This window comes from Vitis vinifera, chromosome 15 (genome assembly GCF_030704535.1).
Source record: "Vitis vinifera cultivar Pinot Noir 40024 chromosome 15, ASM3070453v1".
NCBI lineage: Eukaryota > Viridiplantae > Streptophyta > Magnoliopsida > Vitales > Vitaceae > Vitis > Vitis vinifera.
In genome coordinates this window covers 14798235-14816849 of record NC_081819.1, presented here as the reverse complement: position 1 = coordinate 14816849, position 18615 = coordinate 14798235, and the positions used below count along the sequence as shown (strand labels likewise).

Genomic DNA, 18615 nt, shown 5'->3' with positions numbered 1-18615 from the left:
GGAAGAGACTATCAAAGGGAAGATAGGTCATTGGTTTTAGGATTGTTTAGGTTACTATTGGCAAAATCTAAGATAGGACAGATTGTAAAACTAGCTTTGTGTGGTAATGGAGAGGAAGACGTTGAAGGCCTTGGTGGAGAGGAAGACCTTCTTGGTTAGGTTGGAAGGCGAGCACGGAGGAAAGTGGTGCTCGATGACAGAGATAAGTAGAGGCTCTGTTTTTGCATTAGGTTTTGAAAAGGAAGCAGTCGGGTGGATGGTTGAATATCTGACGAAAGCCATTGAAATGAAGAGCCACCTAGGTTTCAACAGAAAATTAAGGGGAAAATGCAGGGTCCATCTGATGGAAGTTGGCTTCAACAACCACGGAAGGTTCATAAGGATCTCGGAGTTTGCTACCAATAGAAAATCTTCCATTCTGATTATTCCTGAGGGCGACAAGAGCAGAGGTTGGGAGAATATTAAAAATGCGTTGTCTTCAATGTTGGTGGTCCCCTCTTCGAATGCAGTCGAAAAAGGAAGGAATTTTAGAGGGGAAAGCTGTTCTCACAATCATGTAGGCTCTCTGCACCGGTCCTATGCGAAGGCAGTCAGTGATGAAGGACCAAGTGGAGGTGGTCTAGTTCCAGTTGGGAGGTGGGCGCGAGCCATGGTATGTGAAAGCAATGTTGATAGTGTGAATTGGGCTGAGGTTGGAAGATCAGTGGCGAGAAGCTTAGGGAAGAAAGGCGTTGTAACGATTGTACCCATTTAAGGTGGAAATGATGTATTTTTCGTTGAAACAATAGAGGAAGCTATCTTTCTCCATGATTTGAGGAATTTAAGGGTTAGGGAAAGGAACATAATCCAGCTGCGAAGATGGTGGCCGAAGGAAAATGCGGAAATAGATAGGAAGTTTAGAGGAGGCTGGATCGAATTACGGGGGCTGCCATTTCATCTATGGTCTAAGGTACACCTGAAGAAAATTGTGGAGCAATGGGGGACGGTAACTGAAATTGATTGGCGAACGTTGACGCTGTTCGATCTTAGCAGGGTGAGGTTAAGAATCGCAATGAAGGATAGGGCAATCCTTCTAGCTTTGTTAGAGGTGACTGATGGGGATTGGGTGTTTACAGTCGTCGTCGTAGTGGTCGGAGAAGAAGAAAGACGGAGAGGTAGTGAAAAGGGTGAGCCGACTCGGGAGGCTGTTGCTTCTCACTTGGGGACAGGTGGAGGAAGATGAGGGGAGAGAGGCAGATCAACGGCGGGGGGAAGATACCGTGTCGGGGAAGATAGCAGTCTGAGGAAGGGGGGAGAAAGGGGTAAGGCTGTGCTTATCTCAGCCGGAACACGTGGCAAGGGCTGCCAGCTCCCATTGCTGTCTCGTTTGAATTCAAATAAGACGGCAGATGGGTTGGACGGGATTGAAGAAGCGGGAGGAGATTGGGCCGGAGAAGACTAGGCCATCGCCGATGTGGGCTGTCGGGCTTATGAGAGGAAGGCCCAGTCACTGTCTAAGACTGGTCCAAAAGTTGCTATAATGGGCTGCAAGTATAAAGGCCCGCCTAGGTTGGGCCTAAGCCCAGAAGAAAATATCCCAGTTGAGATAGTGGTGTCGTTACGCAAGGAAGAAGACCCATCTATAGACGGAAAGGGGAAAACAGCTCCTGGACTCCTTGAGGTTCAGTCGAGTAGTTCCGTGAAGAAGAAGGTGTTGTACGGTTTAAGGAAGCTGTGGTCAACCTTCTTTCCCCCAAGCTCTGAGCACCGACAGGGAATCCGGTGTTGCAGCGAGCCCATTTTGCACAGAAAGAACTAGGCTGACAGCGAAGAGAACCTAGAGGCAGAGGCTTCACGGGCCGAATTTCAGGCGAAAAGAGGATTTAGTGCAAGTCTTCTCTTTTCTCATCGATTTCCAAGGTTTCGTAAGAAGAATTTAGGGGAAGGGGCTTCGTCATCGAGAAATGAAGCGGATCTGAACAATTTTTCCTCCGACGAAGACATGGAAGGATTTTCGGGCCAAGTGGGGTCCGATCCTCGTGGCTCAGCAGTCATGGTTCTGCCTTCTACGCCAGAAACCAAAGGTAAAGTGCCTAGCTTTTTGGGGAATTGTGGATTGATGGTTGCGGAAAATCTGGAGGTAATCTCGTCATCACATTTTCAGTCTCCTTAGTCATATATACCCCCTTCTTGTGGTTTCACTTATTCCTTTCTGAGTCCTTCTGCCCCCATGCTTCCCGGTTCAGCCTTTCAACCTCAAGTTCCTATGGAAAATTGAGTAAATTCTGAATTTTTTTTCAAAAAAGACAACGATGGTTATGAAGGTCAAACTTTTGTTGATATCCCTACTTTAGAAATGGAGGTGATCCAGCCTGCTTTTCCATACCAGATGTTCAAGAGTGTCAACCCTCTTTCGTCTAATCCAAGATCACCTATTAAGGACTCCAGCATGGTTGCAGTTAACCAGGGAGTTACTGCGGGCTCTCCTTCGGGTGAGTTCCAAATAGAAGGACTATCCCCTAGGAAAATGGCAAAAGTGCGTGAGGTTTTAAAGTCTCTAGATATTATGGTATATTCCAAGAGGAAGAGCAGATGCTCCATAGGATTGTGAGACCAGTTGGATTTGGTTTGGAGATTAGGGTCAGTGAGTTTTACACATGAAGATAATCAGTTGGAATACTAGGGGTTTGGGTTCAAAGAAAAAGAGAAGGTGGTTAAAGATTTTCTGAGAGAAAAGCCGGATGTAGTGATGATTCAGGAAACAAAAAAGGCGGAGTGTGATAGAAGGTTCGTGGGTAGTGTTTGGATAGCCGGAAATAAGGATTGGGCAGCCTTTCCGGCGAGTGGGGCTTCGGGTGGGATTTTGATCATCTGGGACTCTAAAAAATTGCGTAGGGAGGAGGTAGTATTAAGTTCCTTTTTGGTCTCAATCAAGTTCGCACTGGATGGATGCGAATCATTATGGTTATCTGCAGTTTATGGCCCAAACAACTCAGCTCTTAGGAAGGATTTTTGGGTGGAGCTTTCAGACATTTTTGGGCTTTCTTCTCCGTGTTGGTGTGTGGGCGGCGATTTTAATGTCATAAGGAGAAGTTCAGAAAAATTGGGAGGTACTAGATTAACCCCAAGCATGAAGGATTTTGATGATTTCATAAGAGATTGCGAATTGATGGATTCACCTTTAAGGAGCGCACCATTCACTTGGTCAAACTTGCAAGAACATCCCATATGCAAGAGATTAGATCGATTCCTGTACTCAAATGAGTGGGAACAAGTTTTTCCTCAAAGTCTTCAAGATGGACATTAGATCATTGGCCGATAGTCTTGGAAACCAATCCGTTCAAGTGGGGACCAACGCCGTTCAGGTTTGAGAATATGTGGTTGCAACATCCTAGTTTTAAGGAGAGTTTTGGAAGTTGGTGGAGAGAGTTTCAAGGAAATGTATGGGAAGGGCACAAGTTCATGAGGAAATTACAGTTCGTTAAAGCCAAATTGAAAGAGTGGAATAAGGCTTCTTTTGGAGGGCTAAGTAAAAGGAAAAAAAATATCTTGTCTGATTTAGCTAACTTTGATACCTTGGAGCAAGAAAGGGGCCTATCCCCTGAACTTTTAGTTTAGAGAGCTTTAAGAAAAGGGGAGCTAGAGGAGTTGATTTTGAGGAAAGAAATACATTGGAGACAAAAAGCTAGGGTGAAATGGGTAAAAGAAGGGGATTGTAACTCAAAAATTTTTCATAAAGTGGCCAATGGCAGGCGAAATAGGAAATTTATCAAGGAGTTGGAGAATGAAAGTGGCCTAATGTTGAATAATTCAGAGAGCATCAAAGAGGAGATATTAAGGTATTTTGAAAAACTCTACACGAGTCCTTCTGGAGAGCCTTGGAGAGTGGAAGGCTTAGATTGGTCCCCTATATCTGGTGAGAGTGCGTCTAGGTTGGAATCCCCCTTTACTGAATAAGAGATTTCTAAGGCCATTTTTCAGTTGGATAGGGATAAGGCACCGGGGCCAAATGGCTTTACCATTGCAGTGTTTCAAGATTGTTGGGAAGTGATAAAGGAGGACCTAGTGAGAGTGTTTGCAGAGTTTCACAGGAGTGGAATTATCAATCAAAGCACTAACGCTTCCTTTATAGTTCTGTTACCCAAAAAAAGCATGTCAAGGAGAATCTCAGACTATAGGCCTATTAGCTTGATCACTAGTCTTTACAAGATAATAGCCAAAGTGTTAGCAGGACATCTAAGAGGGGTACTTCACGGAACCATCCATTCTACTCAAGGAGCCTTTGTTTAAGGGAGACAAATTTTGGATGCAGTTCTCATAGCCAATGAGATAGTGGATGAGAAAAGAAGATTAGGGGAGGAAGGAGTTGTCTTCAAAATTGACTTTGAAAAGGCCTATGACCACGTGAGTTGGGATTTTTTGGATCATGTATTAGAGATGAAGGGGTTTAGTCCTAGATGGAGGAAATGGATGAGAGGTTGTTTGTCCTCGGTTTCTTTTGCAGTCCTAGTGAACAGTAATGCGAAATGGTGGGTTAAGGCATCTAGAGGTTTAAGACAAGGCGACCATTTATCCCATTTTTTGTTCACTATAGTGGCAGATGTATTGAGTAGGATGTTATTGAGAGCTGAGGAGAGAAACGTCTTGGAGGGTTTCAGGGTCGGTAGGAACAGAATAAGGGTATCCCATTTACAATTTGCAGATGATACCATTTTCTTTTCTAGTACTCGAGAAGAGGATATGATGACCCTTAAGAATGTTTTGCTAGTGTTTGGGCATATTTCTGGGTTGAAAGTTAATCTTGACAAAAGCAATATCTATGGCATTAATCTTAAACAGAATCATCTTTCTAGGTTGGCCGAGATGATTGACTGCAAGGCTTCTGGGTGGCTTATACTTTACTTGGGTCTTCCTTTGGGAGGGAATCCTAATGCGTGTGGTTTTTGGGATCTTGTGATTGAGAGGATATCAAGGAGATTAGATGGGTGGCAAAAGGCGTATTTATCTTTTGGAGGCAGGATAACCCTCATTCAATCTTGTCTCACCCATATGCCAGGTTACTTTCTCTCCTTGTTTAAAATTCCCGCCTTAATGGCAGCAAAAATTGAGAGATTGCAAAGAGATTTTTTATGGTCAGGCGTAGGGGAAGGCAAAAGAGATCATTTGGTTAGTTGGGACGTAGTGTGTAAGCCGAAGTCGAAAGGGGGATTGGGATTTGAAAATATTTTTGTAAGGAATGTCACTCTCTTTGGGAAGTGGTTGTGGAGATATCTTAGGGAGGGTTCAGCTCTGTGGCATCAGGTTATTTTAAGCATTTATGGATCACACTCCAATGGCTAGGATGTGAACAATATAGTTAGATGGTCACATCGTTGTCCTTGGAAGGCCATTGCACAAGTCTTCCAAGAGTTTTCCAAGTTTACTCGGTTTGTGGTAGGTGACGGGGATAGAAATCAGTTATGGGAAGACTTGTGGTGGGGGGACCAACCTTTGGGAGTCCAATATCCAAGACTACTTAGTGTAGTCACGGATACAAATACTCCTATTTCTTCAATCCTTGGATCTACCCGCCCCTCTTGGAATTTCAACTTTTGTTGAAATCTTTCCGATTCTGAGATAAAAGATTTAGAAGGCCTTATGCAGTCTCTTGATCGTCTACACATATCACCTTCGGTTCTAGATATGAGATCCTGGTCTTTATCTCCTTCAAGATTTTTCACAGTCAAAATATTTCTTTCTTGCCTTATCTCAATATTCTAATTCGCCTCCAGCTTTCCCTACTAAGTTCGTCTGGAATTCTCAAGTCCCCTTCAAAGTCAAGTCCTTTGTCTGGTTGGTAGCTCACAAGAAGGTTAATACTAATGACTTGCTACAATTGAGAAGACCCACAAAGCACTTAGTTCCGACATTTGTAAGTTGTGCATGAAGCATGGAGAAACAGTAGATCACCTTTTTCTCCATTGCTCTTTGACGATGGGGTTGTGGTACAAATTATTTCAATTCGCAAAGACGGATTGGGTTCCCCCAAGGAGCATCTCTGACATGTTATCTACTAATTTTAATGGTTTTGGATCTTCTAAGAGAGGGATTGTTTTATGGCAAGACGTGTGCATCGCTTTAATGTGGGTGGTGTGGCGGGAAAGAAATGCAAGGATTTTTTGAGGATAAAACAAGGAATTCAGAGTATATTTGGGATTCTATTCGTTTTCTTGCTTCTCTTTGGGCTTTTTGTTCTAAGGTTTTTAAGGGGATACCTCTTAATGTGTTGCAACTTGATTGGTTAGCAGTGTGTAATCCCAATGGGTTGGTCTAACTAGAGTGTTTGCTTGTTCTTTCTTTGTATTTTCTTATATTTGATTACTTGTAGTCTTGTTTTTCTTTGGTGGGAGGATTCCTCATCCTTCTCTTGTACTTCCTTTTTATCAATATATTCCTTTGTCGTTTCCTATAAAAAAAAAATAACTAAATTCTCTGTAACAAAGCTTGTATCTTTGGAATCTTGTGCCTTTTCTGTTCTTTTCTTTCTTCTACATTTTTTATTTATTTTAAAATTTGGTATTTATCTAGTTTTCCTGTGTTTGTCAAGGGAGTCACTGCTAGGTTAGCTGGATAGTGGTGTGGGTAAACAGTTCAAAAAGGTTTGGAGCCAAACACCCGTTTGTTCTAGTGTATATGGAGGCAGAAAGAGCTCCTTGATTAGAAGCTGAAAGAGTTGTTCCATAGAACTCTTTTTTATTAGCCCAAAATTTCAATCAGTGTTACTAATCTCTTTGCTTTCAATTTTGTTGATGGTATTGGGAGGCTGTAGGACTTCTGTTTTTGTGCTGTCTTTCTCTCTCTCTCTCTCTCTCACTCATTCACTCACTCACACACATACACACTTTCACCTCTACTCAGTTGGCATGCTCTATACTCCCTCTTATGTAAAGTGCCTTTTATGTATTATGTTTTATTTGCCTATCAAAAAATGTTTGTTGGTATAAATGAATTACAACAAATCTAACTTGAATTCAAGGAATTATGGTGTAACATTGGTCTTATAGTCAAATGTGAGACAAATGGGTAGCAATTTTTTTAATTCCTATACTGACTAGTTTTAACTTGACCAAGTATTTCTCCCATAACAGTACTCTGAATTTCTTGTTAGAAAAATTATGGAAGATCTGGTGGCATGTATACTTTTAGTAAACTTAATGATTGTTTCCTTTATATAATTATGTAGGTTATGTTTAGCAGACCTATCCGTTGGATTTTAGCCCTCCATGGAGATGTAGTTGTGCCATTTATGTTTGCTGGAGTTTTAAGGTAATTATAATACTCCATCTTCATATTGTCTTTTTTTTTTTTTTTTTTATAGATTTTAATTCTTTCAGATCTACTTGTGTGTAATTGGCAATGCTTGGTTTACTTTGTGCCAATTTTACTACTACTTAACATGGAGTTAGGATCTTGAGGTACATGGAATGGTTTTTATGGAGACAAGCTAATTCAAACCTAGCTAGTCATACACCAAGAAGGGAGGTAAATTAGGTGTTGGTTTCTTTTTAAAAAATTTATTAAGGACAATTATTTTGCAAAGAAAATGATCAACTAGGTACAAATGTAAAGAGAATTGAAAGAGAAGAAATGCAAACTCTGTTTATAGTGATTCAACAATCTGTTTGCGCTCACTTTCCTTGAGCTCCTAACCGAGTGGGGGTTCCATTAAATTTCATGACTTCAACCTTAAGCTTTCAATGAATACACTTGGATTTAAAGGTTTCAATGGACCTTCACAAATACCTCAAGTGATTTGCCTCACTTGAAAAACACTTCTCATAAAAAAAAAAAGATAGGTAAGATGAACGCTCTCAACCTTAGTAATGTAATGTAAGCTCATAATATAGAAGAAACTAGGATCGACTTGAAGGTGCACTTGAAGAATTTGCAAGTTGAGAAGTGAATGCACTAGCCATTGTGCATTAAATGCATTTGTAGGTGACCGTTGGTGTTTTGGACCTCAACTAGTTGAGCAAATGGCTAGACTGGTCCTTGACTAGTCGATGCTCTTGCCTTAATTGATTGAAACATGCCATAGGAAGTCTAAGGTGCAAAATGCACCTTGATTGGTTGAGCCCAAATGACTTAAACAGTTACTCCTTGTCTTGACTGGTTGCGTTGAAATTGAAGAAAAAAGCCTGATCAAGGTTAGTAACCTTTGAGAAAGCATCCTTAACATCATATAAATCCTTTAAAGCATAGCTTGATAAAAAATATGTAATCAATTGGTTTTATGAAGATTTGATCACTTTAAGTTCAAGAAATGATGATATTTAAATGTTTAACTGTATGAAAATTTTTAATGATTCAAGTGCACCAATAACTACAACCTTACATTTGTTCCTAGGCCATCTTAAGTTTTCACTAAGCTCAAGTCTCCATGAGCAAGAATCTTCTATTTGGGTTGTTTGAACTTTCTTTAAATTTTCAAGGAAATCTAAAACAATTAAATTGATTTAATCATTAGTAATTTTAACCTTGTTTTGTTATCATCAAAACGTGATTAGGAGAACTCATAGGCTAATAGTTTTCTTCAGGGATGTTATGGGGGAGAGAATACTCATGAACCATAGTTGGCCACCACTCCAAGATCTAAAGAAGGTAATAAAGAAGTGGAAAAAATGCCCTTGGTTTATACTAGAAGGAAAAGAGACAATCATCCTCCAGTTATAGTCTCAAATTCTCCTTCATGTGACCAATCTTTAACTTCGTAGAAAGGTATGGAAAACATTTCTTCTCCTTCTTTTGCTTTTTCGTCTTCAACTTCTCCTCCAAACACCCTTTTTCCTTGTTGGACATCGATTTAGATATTCCCATTGCCATTAGGAAAGGTGTTAGAACCTGTACCTAACATCCATTAGCCAACTTCCTTTCCTATCATCAGTTAGGATTAACTTATAAGGCCTTCGCCACAAACATATCCCTAAAATCTATCCCAAACACTAATAAAGAAGCTATATTAGATCCTAGGTGGAAGTAAGTTGTCTTTAAAGAAATGGGGTGCCTTGCATAAAAATAACACTTGAGAAGTGGTAGAATTTTGTAGTGGCAAGAAACCCATTAGATGTAAATGGGTCTTTACGATTAATTAATGAGAAAATGGATCTATAGAGAGATATAAAACTTTTAGTATTGATTGCCAAGAAGCTTTTACCTTGGTTGCAAAGATGAACTCCATAAGAGTCCTCTCTATTGTTGCAAATCATGATTGGAATCTACATTAATTCGATATAAAGAATGTTTTTTTACATGGGAATCTTGAAGAAGAGGTGTACATGAAATTGCCACCAAGTCTTGAGGAGCTAAGCGGTTCTAAAAAAGTTTGTAAATTGAAAAATCCTTGTATAGTCTTAAGGAATCACGTAGAGCTTGGTTCAAGAGGTTTATCAAGTCTCTAAAACTTTATAGGTTTTGTCAAAGCCATGGAGACCACGTATTGTTTTACAAATAATCCTCACTAATGAAACTTACTGTTTCGATTGTTTATGTGAATGACATAATTGTCACAAGTGATGATCAAGAAGAAATATATGGGTTGAAATCACTTCTTGCTAAGGAGTTTGAAATCAAAGATCTTGGCAATCTTTGGTACTTCCTTGGGACGGAGGTGGCAAGGTCTAAAGAGGGCATCTTGGTTACTGAAAAGGAAGTATACAGTTGATCTCTTGAATCGGCATGAGAGGTTGCAAACCAGCTGAGGCTCTTATAGATCCAAGCCATAGGTTGGAAGTCTAGCTAGAAGGTGTTTTAGTTGACAAAGAAAGATATCAACGACTGGTTGGAAGATTGATATAACTCTCCCACACTGGACTTAATATTGCTTATGTTTTTAGCATTGTAAGTCAATTCATGCACTCACTCTAGAATGTCACATGGAAGTAGTACTACGGATATTGAGATACTTGAAGGCTACCCTAGGAAAAGGTCTAATCTTCAATAAGAATGTGAGCTACATGTAAAAGTCTGTAAGGATGTGGATTAGGCTTGGTTAATCAAGGATCAAAGATAACCACAGATTACTACACATTTATTAGGGGCAATCTAGTCATTTGAAGAAGCAAGAAGCAAAATGTTATGGGTAGATCAAGCGTGGAGGTAAAATATAGAGCTATGGCACTAGACATTTGTGAAGTTTTATGGAACTAAGGTCTACTTAGAGAACATGGATTAGAACTCAATGAACCAATGAAGATTCACTGTGACAACAAGGTTGCCATTAGCATTGGCCACTATCCAGTTCAACATGATAGAACAAAACATGTTAAAGTGGATCAATACTTCATTGAATAGAAAATTGAAGTTTGGGAAATCACAACACCCTTTGTACCTATAGGGCAACAACTTGCAGATGTTCTTACAAAGGTGTTGTCAAGTACCATGTTTGATTTCATGGTGAGCAACTTGGGAATGCATAACATGTATGTAACAACATGAGGGTAAGTGTTAGAAAACGTGGATTTTTAGGAACAAGAAATCACGGAATTTATTCCTTTCTATTCAGGAACAGGAAATCAGGAAATTTATTCCCTTCAGATTATGATATATCAATTGTACAGTTGTAGAATATTGTAGCAAGTGTTTTTCCTAACTTAGTACGAAATTATAAGAGTTAGTTAGAAGGTAATCTATAAATTGTACTCATTTTTTCTTTTTAATTAATTAGAAATTTTGATTTCCAACTTTTGATTTAGACTTGGGTTGTTTGAACCTGGACTCGAGCTCAACCCAAATTAAGTTCGGGTTGAAAAAACATAACCCAAACCCATTGAATTTTGAAAATGATTGCCTAAGCTTGCCCAAAGGTTAGGTTGGATTTGGGCTAAATGCCCTCGTTGTACCTTTAGTTATAGTACATAAGACAACCTGGAGCTACAGAATTCTAAGCTCCCATGTGTTGTGTTTATCAGTTATAATAAAAGAAATTATGGTGCAATTGTCTTCCTATCATTTGTTTGTTTGGTTATGCATTTTAGTTTTCAAACTATTTCCTAAGATGCATTTGCATCTTAATGCTTACGCTTTAGTTGTTTTCTTTTTGTATACCTAGTTTTCACTTACAATTAATTTTATAATACAGTGGAAACCTATCTTATGGTCTTCGTAATACTTCTTCAGCTACCATTAAGGTATGTTCAAGAAGTTGCATTATTTATTTTGTCATTTCCATTAGTAGTCTTCCTCTTTTTGCTTGGAAGTATTGTAGCACTTTCATTATTTGAGTATGTATGAAAGCTAAGGAAATAACATGCACAACAATCTTCCTTGCCTGAGGGTAGATCTAGATGATTTCATTTTAGTATGGCTTGTGATAATATCTGTTTGAAAATGAGGAAATTTGAGGGAGGAAAAAATATTTATTTATTTTTCTCTTATTTTCAAATTGATTATTGTATCTATATTTATACATGAATGACTAAGGCCATTTGCCTTAGAAAAGAAATCTAATCTTTAGGAGAATTGTGATACAGCTATAACATAGTTGTGACGCAGCTGTAGTTGTAACACAACTATGCACACAACTGTACATCCTAGATTTCCTTTGGATTTCCACACTGCCCCTCAAGTTGGGTTGTAAATGTTTGTCATTTCCAACTTGGATCTCAAGTCTTCAAAGTGGGTTCTAGAAAGTGCCTTGGTAAGGATGTTTGTTGCCTAGAGAGCTGTTGGAGTGTAACCAATGAAATTGTCCCTTCTTCTATCTCTTTCTTGATAAAATTGCAATCTATTTCCACATGCTTTGTTTGATCCGGGTCCTGAGCGATACTTATGACTTCTTGATTGTCACAGAACATTTTCATAGAATCTTCTATTGGAATTTTCAGTTCATTTAGGAGTCTCTTTAACCACATTTCTTCATAGATTCCATAGGTCATAACTCTAAATTTTGTTTTTGCACTGCTTCGAGCTACAACAAACCGTTTCTTGCTTCACCAAGTAATCGGATTCCCCCATACATAGGTGTACTAGCTCGAGGTTGATCTTCAGTCAGTTATGGAGTTAGCTTGATCTGCATTTGAAAAAATTTCAATGTTTCTCTTCTATGTTCTTTTGAAATAAAGTTCCTTTCTTGGAGTCATTTTGAGATATTTTAGAATACGATACACAATTTTTATATGTTCCTCAGTTGGATTGTTCATGAATTGGCTAACCATGCTAATTGAAAAGACAATGTCTGGTCTTTTGTGAGAGAAAAATGGGTTTCCCCACAAGTCTTTGATATCTTCCTTTATCCACTGGAGCAATTCCTTTGACAACTCCTAGTTTAGTAGTTTGATCCATAGGTGTTTTTGTAAGTTTATAGCCTAACATTCCAGTCTCCTTTAGCAAGTTTAGAATATACTTATGTTGGGAGATTGAAATACCCATTTTTTGATCTAGCAATTTTCATCCCAAGAAAATATTTGAGATTCCCCAGGTCTTTAATTTTGAACTCATGGGTAAGAAAACTCTTGAGTTTGCCTGATTCTTTCTCATGATCTCCAGTCAGGATTATGTCATCCACATAAATGATGATAATGATAGTTCTTCCCTCAACTGTGTGTTTTACAAATAAAGTGTGATCAGACTAACATTGGGAATCAAACCTCTTTACAACCTTGGTAAAACAATCAAATCAAGCTTGAGGAGATTGCTTGAGACCATGTATGGATTTTTCTAGTCTTACGGGGTCTTCTCCTCTCCTTGGGTTCTCAAAGCCCTAGTTGTCAGTCACTAAGGATGCTACTACAAGATGGCGGCGTGTTGGATTTCTCGAGGAAGGCTGTGAAGGAACCCTCTAGGATGGAGATGGTTGCTAGGGTTGAGGAGTTGGAACTTCCAAGGGATGTGGAATTCGGGGCCTTGGAGGGGAGAATATTGATAGCCTTTCCAATGGTTTTGTTGAGTTTAGTAATTGTTTAGGGATGCCAACAATGGGCTTTGAGAAGGAAATTTGTACTGTTTTTAGGAAAATGGAGTCAAGAAAAGGATGGGGCATGAGGATGTCAGGGGGTAAGAAAAGGTCTTCCTCTCGTTTTGAGAGGGAAATCCAAAAGCTAGAGTGTTTGGTTAACAATAATAGCTCTCTGTTCACTGCTAGGGGAAAGGGGAGTAGTGTTGGGGCTTGAGGGAAGAAGGTGCTTTGCTTCTGGTTGTAGGGTTTTACTATTGGTTCAGTTTTTTCTATTAGTTAGGACAGCTTGTTGTTAGGGTGGTGGGTTTTTCTCCTTCTTTTATATCTTTGGCTTGCTTTTGGGTTTAATTTGTATACTCTGTGTGTATTTTTTTATGCCTTTTAGCAAACACTTTAATATACCTCTGCTTACCTATAAAAAAAATATAGGGATTTTTCTAGTTTGCAGACTTTGTTAATGTTTGTCTTAGTCTCAAGACCTGAAGGATTTTCCATGTACGCTTATTCTAAATCACCATTGAGGAAGGCATTCTTAAGGTCTAGTTGATGAAGAGGCCAATCTCGGTTAACAACTAATGACAACAAAACACGAATTGTGTTTAATTTGGCCATTGGAGCAAGGGTTTCATGGTGTTCAATTTCATGGGACTGCGTAAATCCCTTAGCAATTAGTCGAGCTTTGTACCTGTCAACACTCCCATTTGCTTTGTACTTGATTGTGAAGATCCACTTACTCTTGACTGGACTCTTTCCTTCTAGAAGTTCAATAAGCTCCCATGTCCCATTCTTTTCAAGAGCTCGAATCTCTTCCTCAATGATTGTATTCCATTTGGATATTTGTAAGGCTTCTTGGATATTGTTGGGAATCTGAATATCCATAAGATTGGTAACAAAAGCTTGATAACATGGTGACAAATTCTTATAGGAGATAAAATTATAAATTAGATGATTTGTGCAAGATCTTACTCCTTTTCTTTTGGCAATTGGCAAATTGAGTTCATTATCTTTTGAGTTCTGGCTCATTAGGATTAGAATCAATGTTACCTGAGTGTGTCTCTTTTAGGACCAAATTTAGTTCAATTTCATGTACTAGCCCAAGATGTGTTCGCTGCTCTATATCTTCTCGAGACTTCTTCTTTCTCCTTGAGTAAATAATGAACTCTTTGTTATTGTTAGCCTGAGATTTGTTTGGGCAAAGAGGAGTACTCGACTCTATGTCTACGGATTCAGTAGTTTGGAGTGAGAGACTTGGAGCAGGAGAGATAGGATTAGAGTTGTGAACTATAACAAACTCAAGTGTTTGAGGTTCGGTCATGGTTTCTGTTCCCCAAAACTGGTATTCTTGAATTCTGTTCTCCTCTTGAATAGGAGTTTTGGAGTAATAAGGCTGATTTTCATAGAATGTCACATCCATGAAGGTGTGGAACTTTTCTGTGACAGGAAAGTAACACTTATAGCCTTTTTGGTTTGTAGAGCATCCTAGGAAAATTCACTTAGTTGCCTTAGGATCAAGCTTACTTCGATGCTGTTGGGGAATGTGAACAAATGCTGAGAAATCAAACACTTTTGGTGGAATGGAGGAGATGAGCCAAGTCCTAGGGTATGATTTGAGAAATACTTCACACAATTTTTGGAAACTCGAGACAAGGGAAGACATTCTATCGATGAGATAGGCTGCAGTAAGTACAACTTCTCCCTAAAAATTCTTTGGGACATGGGAGGAGAACATAAGGGCCCTTGCAACTTTTAACAAGTGTCTATTATTTCTCTCGGCCATCCCATTTTGTTGAGGAGTATCAATACAAGAACTTTGATGAACCATACCTTCTCTTAATGAGAATTCCCTTAGGACAAAATTGAAATAATCTCTAGTATTGTTAGTTTTCAACACTTATATTTTGGCATGGAACTAGGTCTTGATCATGTTATAAAATTTTTTGAAAATTTGACCCACTTATGATTTGTCTTTCATCAGGAATATCTAAGAAATTCTAGTATGATCATCTGCAAAGGACACAAACCATCTAGTCCATGTTATGTTCTTTATCTTAAATGACCCCCGAACATCGCTATGTATCATGGAAAAAGGATGAGATGATTTTTATGGTTGAATTGGATGGGAATTACGAACATGCTTGGATAATTGACAAATTGAACATTGAAAAACATCCAAACTTTTTGTGAATAATGATGGGAAGAGTTTTTTGAGATACAAGAAACTAGTATGTCCTAAACGATAGTACTACAACATAACATTACTGTCTTTATTAAAACTAAAAACAGAAAGACTGTTTTTCACCAACTGTCGGTTGAGGTTGTCTATCAATATAATCAGTCGCTTTGAAGATATAGAGCCCTGAACACACCTTAGCATTGCCAGTCGTCTTCATCGAATTCAAATTATGAAAAATACAATAGTTGGGAAAAATTTAGTAACACAATTCTTTATCTGAACGAATTTATTAATGGACAACAAATTGCATTCCAAATTCAAAACTGAAATAATAGAGTCAAAAGTAAGGTTCTTAAAGATGACAACAAAACTTGTACCAACCACCTTTAAGAAAGAACCCACATACGAACTGTATAATTCCCAAAACAAGGTGTATAATTTTGAAAAATTGTGGCATCTTTAGTCATGTGATCAGAAGCTCCTGAGTTAACAATCCAAGGACTTAAATTTTCTTTTTTTACTTTCGGGGCAATAAGAAACTTACCTTTTTGAGCTAAGGATCGAGACTTGATGATAGAATTGGAGGAATTACCTCCTGTTAAGACTCGTTGAACATTTTTTGCAATAATTCCAATTGCACTTTGCTGAACGGACAGGAATTAGGTGGTGCTAGGCTATCCTCAATGGTGACATGGTTCCTCAACTTTTTCTGTCATTTTGAGGACGAGATAGCTTCCAATATGCTAGTTTCCCATGGATTTTCCAGCACGTGTCCTTCATGTGACCTGGTTTTCAGAAATGGTCACACCTAGGTCTCCATTTTCTTGGTTAGTTGTCACTGGAAGGATAGGGAGGGCCATGAGTCGCTAGGGCTGAACCCTCGGTGATAAGTTTGAGATCCCATCATGACTTTCTTTCTACTTTCTTCTCAACACACTTTTGAGGCAACTTCTTGCATGTTGGGTAAAGGTTTAGTTCCCAATATTTTACCTCGAACTTCATTCAGATTTTTGTTCAATCGTAATAAAAATTTGTAGGTCCATTTCTTCTTAATGATTGTCTTGTGTTTGATTGTGTCTGTTGGACAATTTCATTTGGTGGTTTCAAACATGTCTAACTCAGTGTTATTAAAGGCGATTGTCTGGGTTGCCTAGGCCATCAAACCAAATAGGGCAAATAAAAGTCAATCCTTGGAAACCCAAGCAAGCAGCTTAAAAAAGGCAACGCCTAGGCAATTGCCTTACGATAAGGTGTAAGGCATAAAGGCGACCATGAGTTAGGATTTTTTATTTTTTATTTTTTATTAATAAAACGGGTGTTGTATTAAAGAAAAGGTATACATGACGTATATATATACAATAACCAATAAGAGCGATAACACAACCGCACCTTACGGGGAACCTAACCCATCCATAAAATCTATCAAAGAAGTAATGCTATCCCCCATGTACACTCTAACCCAATCCCAAAATAAGTACAAAAAAGAACTTTTAAAAGTTTGATATCAGCATTCCTTATCCTCAAAAGCTCTCCTATTTTATTCCCTCCAAATGGACCAAAAAATGCAAAGAGGAGTAACTTTCCAAGCCTTTTTCTTTTTCTTGCTAACCGAGACACCATTCCAACTTAGAAGCACCCTTTTCACGGAAGAGTGCATCACCCATTGAATATGAAAAATAGCACAAACCAGCTGCCACAATGTACTTGCTTTCAGAGAATGCAAAAATAAATGATCTCCCGTCTCCTCTTCAGCCTTGCATATGTAGCATCTGTTTGACATTCTCCAACCCCTCCTTCTAAGTTGATCCCGTGTCAAAATCTTAGCCCAAGTTGCCTCCTAAGCAAAAAAGCTAGCTCTAATAGGGGCCCAAGAGTTCCACACTATACCGTGCGGAAAAGGCTCCACTATCCTACTTGCCAGAGAGGAGTAAAAGGACCGAATTGAAAAATTACCAGCCTTAGTCTCCAACCAAACAATGGCATCAAAAGTACCCAAAACAATGGAGTAGCTATGCAACGTCCCGAATAAGGCATCTACCTCCTGTAACTCCCAATCATCGAATCGTCTAATAAACCTCAGTCCCCAACTACCCCCATCCCAAACATCTACCACCTAATCATCCTTAAAGGAAGCTATAGCATAAAGACCCGGGAGCTCATCCCTCAATGACATATCACCACACCATCTATCTTTCCAGAATTTTACCCAATTCCTGAACCAATCTAAAGCCATGTTTTATCTTTGAAGTCCTCCCAACCATTTCTAATTGCCTTCCAAACTCCTACACCATACCTCCTCACCTCCTTTGTGCACCACTCCCCCTCCTGAATCCCATACTTGCCAACAATTACCCGTTTCCAAAGAGGGTTCTTTACCATCGCAAATCTCCAAAACCATTTACCCAAAAGTGCTTTATTGAAGAGAGGGAGGCTTTTAAAACCCAAACCCCCATTGTGCTTCTCCAAACACACAATCGACCAGTTAACCAAATGAGGCTTTTTCTCCAACTCCCCTCCTCCCCACAAGAAATCTCTTTGAATTTTTTCCAATCTGGTCGCTACTCTTTTAGGGATAACAAATAGGGACATAAAGTAAATGGGCAAACTAGATAAAGTGCTCTTAATCAATGTTTGTCTTCTACCTTTCGATAGATATTGTCTTTTCCACAAAGCAAGCCTTTTTTTGAACCGTTCCTCCACACCTTCCCATACTTGTAAGGAGCACCCAAGGGGAGGCCTAAGTAAGGGGATGGAAGAGAACCCACCTTACAACCTAACACCTCAGCAAACTCCTCCAAATTAATCTTGAGACCCGAACATACCTCGAACCACATAAAAACCCAACTCAAGTACTCCAAGTTTTCCTTGCTTGCATCACAAAAAATGAGAGTATCATCTGCAAAGAACAAATGGGATACCTCGACCCTCACATCATTCCTCTCCTTAACCCAGAAGCCCTCAATAAAACCACCATCCTTTGTCCTTGAGATCAAACAGGAAAGGATCTCCATTACCAAAATAAACAAATAAGGAAACAAAGGATCTCCTTGTCTTAACCCTTTAGAGCTGCTGAAGAAACCAAAAGGAGAGTAGTTGACCAAAACAGAGAAACAATCCGTAGAAATACACCATATAATCCAACACAACCACTTGGAGCCGAAACCCATTTTATCCATCATCGCTATAACACAATTCTAGTTAACATGGTCATACGCCCTTTCTATATCCAACTTGCATAGTAAGCCTCTCAAGTTAGCTTTAAGTCTAAAATCTATGGCCTCATTAGCTATCAAAACTGCATCTAAGATTTGTCTCTCCCCCCTAACAAAAGCATGCTGAAAATCCGAGACCAAAGAGACATGCTTAGATTATTATTTCATCTAATCTAACATTGGATTAAACAAAGTAGCAGATGAAATATTATATTATCAATCATAAAGATTGTTGAATATAATGAATTTATAGTGTACAATCTTTCCTTTTTTTTTAATATAGGTCACATGTATGGTAGTTAGGACTCCTAGCCTTGTAT

General features: G+C 38.9%; 1 protein-coding gene across 2 annotated transcripts in view; it reads left to right on the top strand.

Annotated features, from left to right (window-relative positions):
- Positions 1-18615, top strand: part of LOC100246137 (glycine--tRNA ligase, chloroplastic/mitochondrial 2) — a 114752-nt gene that overhangs the window by 50669 nt on the left and 45468 nt on the right. For both annotated transcript variants that reach the window (XM_002270738.5, XM_059742999.1), the window contains exons 19-20: positions 7202-7284; positions 11096-11144. In XM_002270738.5, the coding sequence (XP_002270774.2) occupies positions 7202-7284; positions 11096-11144 (132 nt within the window). The remainder of the gene's footprint in view (positions 1-7201; positions 7285-11095; positions 11145-18615) is intronic.